The 11413-nt window shown below is 42.3% G+C and overlaps 1 protein-coding gene across 1 annotated transcript; it reads left to right on the top strand.

Moving 5' to 3' along the window:
- The first annotated feature begins 367 nt into the window (after window positions 1-367).
- Window positions 368-1468, top strand: LOC138903432 (uncharacterized). Its single transcript, XM_070191403.1, has 2 exons — window positions 368-1118; window positions 1413-1468. Exons 1-2 carry the CDS (start codon window positions 368-370, stop codon window positions 1466-1468), a joined length of 807 nt encoding a protein of 268 aa, XP_070047504.1.
- Window positions 1469-11413: the final 9945 nt, after the last annotated feature.

Below are 11413 nucleotides of genomic sequence, written 5' to 3'. Positions count from 1 at the left end.
AGTCCCCGTTATGGCAGCCGATGAGCATAGGAGGCTTGAGAGATTTGGGAGGCTTCGACCTCCATTATTTAGTAGTGTCGAGTCAGAGGATGCTCAGGTTTTTCTGGATAGGTGTGAGCGAATGCTTCGGACGGCGGGTATTCTGGAGACCAGTGGGGTCTCGTTCACTACTTTTTAGTTTTCTAGGGCTGCTTTCAGATGGTGGGAGGCTTATGAGAGGCACAGGTCGGTCGGTTCAGCACCACTTACATGGCCGTAGTTCTCCGTTCTCTTCTTGGAGAAGTTCGTGCCGCAGTCTCGCAGAGAGGAGCTGCGTAGGAAGTTTGAGCAGCTTCGTCAGGATGGCATATCTGTGACGCGGTACGAGATGAGGTTTTCTAAGTTGGCTTGTCACGCAGTTTGGCTAGTTCCCAATGATAGGGAGAGGATTCGGAGGTTTGTTGATGGCCTCACATATCAGTTACAGTTGCTTATGACTTGGGAGAGGGTATCTGGTGCTACTTTTGATGAGGTTGTCGACATTGTTCAGCAGATAGAGATGGTCCGCAGTCAGGAGCGAGGTGAGAGGGAGGCCAAGAGGCCTCATGGATCAGGTGATTTCAGTGGTGTTCCTTCAGGGTTCAGTTTTACCGCGGCTGAGGTCGACTTTACAGGCACGCTCAGACGGGTCGTCCAGTTCACCATGGTGCATTATCCAACCATGGTTCATATAGTTATCATCAGGGCCAATTATCTCTCAATGAAATACCAGCTCAGAGTTCATCTTATGCACCTTCAGTTCAGGGCTCATCGGCACCGGGTTCATCTAGCGGATATTCTAGTGCTCGGGGCTCTCTCCAGTCCCCCACCGCCATTCACAGGGAAGGGTTGTTTCAAGTGTGGAGATATAGGTCACATCAAGAGGTATTGTCCCCGCCTTACGGGAGGTCCAGTTCAGCAGAGGAGTCAGCCTACGACTTCAGCTCCCGTTATTTCACCACCCACTCAGCCAGCTCAAGGTGGAGCTCAGTTAGTTAGGGGTCACCCTAGAGGGGGAGGCCAATCAAGCGGTGGTCAGGCTCGATCCTATGTTATTCTTGCCAAACCAGATGTTGTTGCTTCTGACGCAGTGATCACAGGTATTGTCTCAGTTTTCCACAGAGATGCCTCTGTACTATTTGACCCTGGTTCCACTTATTCATATGTATCATCGTACTTTGCTCGTCATTTGGATATGCCCCGTGAGTCCTTAGTTTTATCCGTTCATGTCTCTACACTGGTGGGCAATACTATTATTATGGATCATGTATATCGGTCGTGTGTAGTGACCATTGGGAGTCTGGATACTAGAGTTGATCTCTTGTTGCTTAGCATGGTTGATTTTGACGTGATCTTGGGTATGGATTGGTTGTCTCCATGTCATTCTGTTCTAGATTATCACACTAAGACTGTGACGTTGGCGATGCTGGAGTTTCCGAGAATTGAGTAGAGAGGTTCTCCAGACTATGTTCCCAGTAGAGTGATTTCATATTTGAAGGCCCAGCGGATGGTTGGGAAGGGTTGTTTATCTTATTTAGCCTTTGTGAGGGATGTTAGTGTCGATGCTACTACAATTGATAATGTTCTGGTGGTGCGGGAATTTTCGGATATGTTTCCTGCAAACTTGCCAGGCATGCCGCCCGATAAGGATATTGACTTCCATATTGACTTGGTGCCAGGCACTCAGCCCATTTCTATTCCACCATATAGCATTGGCACCAGCTGAGTTGAAGGAATTGAAGCAGCAACTTCAGAAACTCCTTGATAAGGGGTTTATTAGGCCTAGTGTGTCACATTCTTGTGCACCGGTGTTGTTTGTGAAGAGCTTCAGGGAGCGAGGGTGTTCTACAAGATTGATTTGAGGTCCGGATATCACCAGTTGAAGATTCGGGACTCGAATATTCTAAAGACAGCATTCAGGACCCGTTATGGTCATTATGAGTTTCTTGTGATATCTTTTGGGCTGACTAGCGCCCCAACATCGTTCATGCATCTGATGAATAGTGTGTTTCAGCCTTATCTCGACTTGTTTGTTATTGTATTCATTGATGATATCCTGGTGTACTCTCGTATAAAGGAAGAGCATGCCCAGAATCTGCGGATTGTGTTGCAGCGGCTGAGGGAGAAGAAACTTTATGCCAAGTTCTCCAAGTGTGAATTTTGGCTCAGTTAAGTGGCATTCTTGGGACACATGGTGTCCAGTGATGGTATTCGGGTGGATCCGAAGAAGATAGAGCTGGTTCAGAGTTGGCCCAGACTGTCCTCGACTACGGAGATTCAGAGCTTTCTCGGCTTGGCTGGTTATTATCGTCACTTTGTGGAGGGTTTCTCGTCTATTGCATCGCCCTTGACCAAACTGACCCAAAAGGGTGCTCCTTTCAGGTGGTCGGATGAGTGTGAGGAGAGCTTTCAGAAACTCAAGACTGCCTTGACCACAACTCTAGTTCTAGTTTTGCCATCAGCTTCAGGCTCTTATACAGTTATGATGCTTCTCGGATCGGCATTGGGTGTGTGTTGATGCAGGAGGGTAGAGTGATTGCTTATGCTTCGCGCCAGTTGAAGCCTCATGAGAAGAACTACCTTGTTCATGATTTGGAGTTGGCTGCCATTGTTCATGCGTTGAAGATTTAGAGGCACTATCTCTATGGTGTGTCTTGTGAGGTACTTATTGATCATCGTAGCTTCCAACACTTGTTCAAACAAAAGGATCTAAATTTGAGACAGCAGAGATGGTTGGAGCTGCTAAAAGACTATGATATCACCATTTTGTATCATCCAAGGAAGGCTAATATGGTGGTTGATGCCTTGAGTAGAAAGGCGGTGAGTATAGGTAGTTTTGCATTCATTCCCGTTGGGGAGAGACCTCTTGCAGTTGATGTTCAGGCTTTGGCCAACCAGTTCTTAAGACTGGATATTTCGGAGCCTAGTCGGGTTCTAGCTTGTGTGGTTTCTCGGTCCTCCTTATATGATCGCATCAGAGAGCACCAGTATGATGATCCCCATTTGCTTGTCCTTAAGGACATGGTTCAGCACGGCGATGCCAAAGATGTGACTATTGGGGATGATGAGGTATTGAGGATGTAGGGTCGGATTTGTGTGCCCAATGTGGATGGGCTACGTGAGTTGATTCTTGAGGAGGCCCACAGTTCGCGGTATTCCATTCATCTGGGTGCCGCGAAGATATATCAGGACTTGAGGCAGCACTGTTGGTGGAGGAGAATGAAGAAGGATGTAGTGGGATTTGTAGCTCGGTGCCTTAACTGTCAGTAAGTATGAGCATTAGAGACCGAGTGGATTGCTTCAGAGGTTAGAGATTCCAGAGTAGAAATGGGAGCGGATCACCATGGATTTTGTAATTGGACTTCCACGGACTTCGAGGAAGTTCGATGCTATTTGGGTGATTGTGGATTGGTTGACCAAGTCCGCGCACTTCATTCCAGTTGGTACTACCTATTATTTAGAGCGGCTGGCTGAGATTTACATCTGAGGGATTGTTCGCCTTCAAGGTGTACTAGTTTCCATCATTTCAGATAGAGGCACGCAGTTTACATCGCAGTTCTGGAGAGCCGTGCAGCGAGAGTTGGGCACCAAGGTTGAGTTGAGCACAACATTTCACCCTCAGACAGACGAACAGTCCAAGCACACTATTTAGATATTGGAGGACATGCTACGCGCTTGTGTCATTGATTTTGGGGGTTCTTGGGATCAGTTTCTGCCACTCGCGGAGTTTGCTTACAACAACAGTTATCAGTCGAGCATCCAGATGGCCCCATATAAGGCTTTGTATGGGAGGCGGTGTAGATCTCCGGTGGGTTGGTTTGATCCCGGTGAGGCTAGACTTTTGGGTACATACTTGGTTCAGGATGCATTGGACAAGGTTAAATTGATTCAAGAGCGGCTTCACACGGCGCAGTCCAGACAGAAGAGTTATGCCGACAGGAAAGTCTGTGATGTGTCTTACATGGTTAGGGAGAAGGTTCTGCTAAACGTTTTACCCATGAAGGGTGTTATGAGGTTCGGGAAGAAGGAAAAGCTGAGCCCTCAGTTCATTAGGACTTTTGATGTACTTCAGAGGATTGGGGAGGTGACTTACAAGCTTGCCTTGCCACCTAGCTTGTCGAGTGTGCATCCAGTATACATGCAATTGTTTGAGAATAGGAATGGAACCGTCCTTGGTGAATCATGTGCCATGTGTGGTGAGAAATTGTATAGTCCATGTCGTTGCATTAGAGTCTAGAACTTGCCCGGCATGTGAGTTGAAGCGAAATTTTAGGTTTTGCTCTGTTTGAAAAATGATTTTAGGCTTTCTTTGATCCCTTTGAACTTAATGCCTACCACAAATAAAATTTATCCCTAGTCAACCATTTTGAGCCTATAGACTTTTAGTTGGCAACCACGTTATAAGCCTATACCCATTTGTTCTTAATTATCATTATTTTGATCCTTGTACCTAGTGAGCGCTAGAAGGAGTAAGGACTAAGTGTGAGGTGGCTTTCGAGTGGAACCAATGAAAGAAAAAAAGGTGCACTTGTTTTGTAAATTAATACACCACTAACGGAAACTTAAAAAAAATAGTAATCTTGTTCTTGCTTGTGGGTATGAATTAAAGTAGTGCTTAAAGAAAGAGGAAATGCTTTGGGGATGATATTGTTTGTGAAAATGCAGTTGAGTTGAAAAAAAAATGCTCTTAAAGTTAATTATATGATGTGTTAAAGTGTTTTGGAGGGTTAGTCACTATTCCTAAATTTATCCTACCCGTCCTTAAGAAAATATTACAACCATAAAAAGTCCTAAGTGATTTTAGACCGAGCAAGCCTATATTAGTAGAGGTCTACATAATAGGCAAGCCTATGGTACTTTGTGCATGCATGTGACTTCTTTGTGAGAGTAACGGATTTCTTTGATATATGAGAATCCTTAAAATATATTTGAGCATTTGATTCGAATGTGTGGATTCAACTTACTCTCTTATTCTTGTTATGAAGGTACATGATTTCGCAAGGGATAGGTGATATTATTAGATTTCTCTATGATGTAAGTGATCAAGCCATGAATACATTGTGATATTGAGTCGGTTTGTAAAGTTAGGATTATTACAAATATGTTGTCTTTTTGTTGAATAAAGATTTGAAGTATGGCATAAAGTAAGGGGAAGTTTGAAGGCATATGCTAAAGTTTAATTCTTGCTATCCATTGTAGTCATAGGTATGGTGTGCTTCAGGTGTGCTAAAAGAGAATAAAAGTGCGCTATGAATTGGTGGTTGACTCGAGGACGAGCAACATTTAAGTGTGGGGTGGTGATGTTAGGCCAAAATATTATACTTAACACATTACTCACCCTATATTTTGTTGGTTTAGTGAGTTATTGTGCGACAATTGTGCTAAATTATATTGTTTTATGTGTAGGAACATCGGAATAAATCATTGAATGAAAGTTGCACAAAAAGAGGACAAAAATGCAAGAAAAGTGTCAAAAGCATCAAGTACCCAAACCATGCTACAGACCAGGCTTCGCGAGGTCTATAGCCAGGTTGACAGTGCTATAGACCAGGCTTCGCAAGGTCTATAATCAGGTCGACGACGCTATAGACTGGGCTTCGCGAGGTTTATAGCCAGGTCGACCGCGCTACAGACCAGGCTTCGCGAGGTCTATAGCACGATAATTAAAAGTCGTGGGTTAAAAGACCCAAACCTGGATTTGGGCCGAGGGGTTGACATAAATACTCCCCAAACGAGTTATTCTAGGGTGGGACATAATTTTGGAGAAGAAAAAGGCTGCCAATCACTGTGGAGCAAGAATCAAACAAGTTTTCCCTTACTTTCTCTCTTTACTTTGTAGTTTAATGTCTTTGAACATTATGTTAATTGTTGTTGTATTTATGAGTAGCTAAACTCTCTTATCTAACGTTTAATGGAACCTATTGAAGGATGATTTTCTACTACATTTAATATAGATTTGCCTTTGATTTGTCTATACTTGTTCAACTATATTTTCATTATTGTTAATTGAAGAGCTCTCAATTAATTGTGCCTATTTAATGTGTATATTGCTCGAGAGAGAGTACACATTTAAGTAGTTGTTGAACAACACCACTCCTAACGTATTTGAGAGATCAATACGGAGGGTTTAAAGGCGGGATTAGAGATAACAAAGCCTTGGTGCGATCGTAGTGAGCGGTAAATTAGTGCCAGCTAGCGTAGTTCGAGAGAATACGTCTAGTAAATTGTGGTAGTTGCTCGAGAGAGAGTTACAACAATCAAAGTACACGATTGGTAGAGAATATTTAGGCAAATTCATAGAAACCATATTGGGAAAAATTCCGACAATAGGGGAAATCATAACCTTAGACTCTTCCAAATCTTGTCTACAATATTTGCTTTGTTAATTATAAGGTCTTGTTTGGACATAAAATTTGATGGAAGAATTTTCCAAAAAAAATTTACTTTTTTCGAAATCAGCGCTTGTTCATAAAATTTTCAATTTTCACTTGAAGATGCATTTTGGAAATTTTTGAAAATTTGAAAAACTGCAAAAAATTATTTTTCAAAATTTTCACTCAAATCACTCACAAAACTTCAAAAATAACCCAAACTGAAATTTATGTCCAAACACAACTCTAAGTAGGCGTTTGGACATAAGAATTGTAAAATTCGAAAAAATAGTGAAAATAAATTTCAAGTGAAAATGGTATTTGAAATTTAGAATTGTGTTTGGACATAAATTTCAGTTTGGGTTGTTTTTGAATTTTTGTGAGTGATTTGAGTGAAAATTTTGAAAAACAGTTTTTTGCAATTTTTCAAATTTTCGAAAATTTCCAAAATGCATCTTCAAGTGAAAATTGGAAATTTTATGAACAAACGCTGATTTCGAAAAAAAAGTGAATTTTTTTTGGAAAAATCTTCCACCAAATTTTATGTCCAAACGGGCATAAGTTCCATGTCTTTGAAATATGGTTTTAGTTGGCTAGCATGGAAGACAAGATAGATTTTCAGATGACGCGGCATGTCCAGTCGGTAAGAGATTATACCCACCTTGGCAACAATCTCGAATGGGCCCTCATATCGGCGAATCAGACTATGATGTACATCTCACAGTGATTTGAACTGTCATGGATTCAATTTCACCATGACCTTGTCTCCAATCCTATAATTGACTGGACGACGCTTCCAGTCCGCAAATTTCTTCATTTTGCGGGCAGCCTTGTCAAGATATGACCTGGCTAGATCGGCTTGTTCCTCCTAAAATTTGGTCATGTGATAAGCGTCAGGATTCTTCAATCCGACGTTGACGGGCAATGATTGAGGAGTGTTGGGTTGTTGCCCAGTTGCAAGCTCAAAGAGACTCTTCCCGGTTGCTTCGCTGCGTTGCAAATTGTAAGAGAATTGGGCTATATCCAGTAGCTTAGCCCAGTCTCTTTGATTAGCGCTGACATAATGGCTCAGATAGCCCTCGAGGAGGGCATTAATCCTTTCCGTCTGTCCATCGGTTTGAGGATGGAAACTTGTTGAGAAGTGCAGTTCAATTCCCAACAAGCTAAATAAATCCTTCCAGAATGCGCAGGTAAATCGAGGGTCTCGATCACTAATGATATGCTTAGGCACACCCCAATATTTTACGATGTCCCTCAAGAATATACGTGCTGCCTCTTTAGCTTTGCAACCGGCAGTGGTGGCCGAAAAGGTTGCATACTTGGTGAATCTGTTGACAACCACCATAATGGTGCCGAATCCTTCTGAATTTGGTAGACACGTAATGAAGTCCATAGTGATGTTATCCCATGGCTTCTCCGCAACTGGCAGCAGCTCAAGTAAACCCCCAGGGAGCTTAGACTCCACCTTGTCTTGTTGACAAACTAGACAAATGTGCATGTATACCTCGATGTCATCCTGCATCCGAGGCCAATAGTAAGAAGACTCAATCAGGGCTAAAGTGCGTTTTTGCCCTGGATGACCTGGCCAGGCAGTGTCATGACCTTCTTTCAGCAGAGTACGCCTGAGATTTGCCCATTTGGGCACATATAATCTTTTGCCAGTGGTGTATAGGAGACCATCTTCTTCCCAAAATCTCTGAGTTTTGCCTTGACTGGCCAAGGCAAGAAGTTGTTTTGCCACTGGGTCATGTTGCATGCCCTCTTTGATGGTCTTGATGATGCCACTGCTTGCTGAGCTAAAAATGGTTGCCAGTACTGTCATGCGACTTAAAGCATCGGCAACTACGTTAGCTTTCCCGGGTTTGTATTCCAGGGTGTAGTCGAATTCAACCAGAAAATCTTGCCAACGGGCATGCTTAGCAGATAGCTTCTTCTGGGTCTGCAAGTAGCTTGTTACAACATTGTCAGTCTTGACAACAAAATGAGCCCCCAATAAGTAGTGACGCCAAGTCCTTAGGCAGTGGACTACAACCGTCATTTCCTTCTCCTGAACAGTGTAACGCCTCTCGACGTCATTCAGCTTTCGACTCTCAAACACTATAGGATGGCCCTCTTGTATAAGTACGCCTCCTATAGCAAAGTCAGACGCATCAATCTGGACTTTAAAAACTTTGGAGAAATCAGGCAGGGCTAATACGGGTTCCTTGGTGATTGCTGCCTTGAGTTTCTCAAATGTCTCCTGGCATATTTCGCTCCATTCCCACTCTCTGTCCTTCTTCAGCAAGTCGGTGAGTGGGGATGCAATAGCCGAGTAACCGAAGATGAATCTCCGATAATAGTTGGCTAGGCCTAGGAAGGACCGAAGTTCCGGTAACTTCGTTGGAGCTTCCCAGTCCTGGATAGCTTCCACCTTGTCCCTATCCATCCGGATTTCCCCATGGCTGATTGTATGCCCGAGGAACTGTACTATGTGCTGTGCAAAGCTGCATTTTTCACGTTTTACGCACAGATCATTTTCCCTTAGTACCTTGAATACCTTGCGAAGGTGTTCTGCATGGTCTTCCATATTGTTGCTGTAAACCACAATATCATCTAAATAGATGATAACGAATTGATCCAAGAAAGGATGGAATAATTTGTTCATCAAGGTGCAGAATGTTGCGGGAGCGTTGGTCAACCCAAATGGCATTACCAACCATTCAAAAGCCTTATAGCGTGTAACACAAGTTTTTTTGGGCTCATCTCCGTCTGCAATCCGCACTTGATAGTAGCCTTTCCTCAAGTCCATCTTGGTGAATACCTTGGCCTGCCCCAAGCGGTCAAATAAATCAGCAATGAGAGGGATGAGGTATTTGTTCTTCACAGTGACCTTGTTAAGGGTCCGATAATCAATACATAAGCGCATGGTACCCTCCTTCTTCTTCTGAAATAAGACAGGTGCTCCGTAAGGTACCTTGGATGGTCGTATGTGGCTAGCCTCTAGCAACTCTTTGAGTTGCTTCCTCAATTCCTCTAATTCTGGGGGCGCCATGCGATAAGGCGACATGGCAGGTCGCTTCGCCCCTGGAACAAGCTCGATCTGATGATCAACTTCCCTTCGTGGTGGCAACTGTTTGGGAAGTTCTTCCGGCATCACGTCCTTATTATCTTCAAGGACTTGCTCAATGCAGGGAGGCAATGCTACTGCCTCAAGGGAATTCTTAATGATTCCCGTTAAGGTTGCAAGAAATGTTGGTTCCCCTTTCTTGAAACCTTTCACAAGTTGCATTGCGGACAGATGCATTCCATTTTGTGGCAATTCAGGGAAAAAGTCCACAATTATCTTCAGTTGTACGGCGCCGGGGTCGTTGCCATTTCAAGTTGGGGAGAGTGCACCGCCCCGCCGTCACACCTATTAATTTTTCACAATTCCAGCGACGGCATGGCTTGTCCGAGCCCAAATCTCGGACAACCATCAGTGGAAAAATACTTGGGGCCTCACATAAATCATGAGATGCCATCAAAAGGCACCTTTGGCAGAAAGTCAACATACCAAGGAACAAGCAGCCGAAAGTGGGAGAGCATCTTTGATATTTTGGGCCATGGTTGACAGCAAAGTCCTTCTAGGCTGCCTTTCTAACTTTGCCATGCTGGAATGCACCAGGCTGCTTATCAGCCTTGCCAGCCCTGCCAACCACCCCCTTTGTATAGCCATTTTAATTTCTATAAATAGGCTTTAGACTCATTCTTTGTAAGCATCATATATTTGATAATACAACAGAAAAGGGCACTTGCCTCCCCAAATCTTGGTCTCTTTCTTTCATAGCTTTGTTGCTTGTTTTCGTGTGATTGACATCGCTTTAGCATGATTGTGTTGTTTATTGTCTAAGGGCTGAAGCTAAGTAGCAGTCAAGCTAACTTCGCTGCCCTCACCGAACCCTCAGAAAAATAATTCCGTGACAATAGGTACAAATTTCAAATACCATTTTCACTTGAAAAAAAAATTCACCATTTTTTCGAATTTTACAATTCTTATGTCCACATGCCTACTAAATTATTACATTTTTACTTAATTTGATCTTAGTTAGTAAACTCTCAAATTATTATATAATATTTCTGAAGGTTGATTATTTGAATTCGTGCAAAATAATTAGTTGTAATTAGCACGTTATTTTCCTGTGGGATTCGACTCCGGACTTGTAAACCGTATTATATTTGCAACGACCGCTAGACCTCTTAGAAGGCATAGTTGGGCGTGATCAAGCTTCTACCGGTTACAGTACTAACATTTATGCATAGTCTTTACTCATACTTTACTACACTATAAAAGTAGACACCAAAATGTCAAATTACTTCATCATTTTTTTATTTTCTCTTCTTTGTCATAAACTTCCTTTTTCCTAGAAGAACATGCTCTTTTTATTTTTTATTTGCTCAACTACTCCAATTACAACGCTCAGGTAAAGAAATCTCAGTGAACTTAAGTTTATGGTGGGCTACATTATTTTACTTTCCAATTAAATTTTTTTCTTATTAACCAGTTATTACTATTATCTTCACCAGATATGTGATCAAAGGAAGTCTCATTGTGTCGGTCTTTAGAGAACACTCAGTACATATATCTATAGACTATAATTTATACGCCTGCAATCTTAAATCCGATGCACTTATTCTTGATTATCATATTTTATTTTGATTGTTTTGTTTATTTTTTCTTTTCTCCTTTAGATATAAATTTACGCTTTACTTTCCAGACTAATTATGAAAATGACTGGTTCCATTACTAGAGCTATATATTTTTTTTCTTTTATCTGCGATAAACATTCACAGACTGTGGGCTACTTTTGTCTAACACTTGCTTGGGATAATCGTTTCTTTCTGATAATCGATATAGCTTAGGGTTGTTTAGAGAGTTAAATTATAAATATTTTCGTAATTCAATGAGATGAAATTTCACATTTTAATATGTGACAGAATTGACATTTTATTCTAAAGTATAGAATTGCCCGCCTTAATGCCTTTACTAAGCATGTCATACCTCAATT

This window comes from Nicotiana tomentosiformis, chromosome 12, assembly GCF_000390325.3.
Source record: "Nicotiana tomentosiformis chromosome 12, ASM39032v3, whole genome shotgun sequence".
NCBI classification, from domain to species: Eukaryota; Viridiplantae; Streptophyta; class Magnoliopsida; order Solanales; family Solanaceae; genus Nicotiana; species Nicotiana tomentosiformis.
This window is presented reverse-complemented; position numbering and strand designations above follow the sequence as displayed.

Bases quoted from the DNA above. Each gene is read 5' to 3' on its own strand.
- LOC138903432 (XM_070191403.1), top strand. From the start codon at position 368: ATGAGGTTTTCTAAGTTGGCTTGTCACGCAGTTTGGCTAGTTCCCAAT. The intron at 1,119-1,412 runs GTATTGTCTCAG...ATTCTGTTCTAG, and splicing joins TTCTGACGCAGTGATCACAG to ATTATCACACTAAGACTGTG.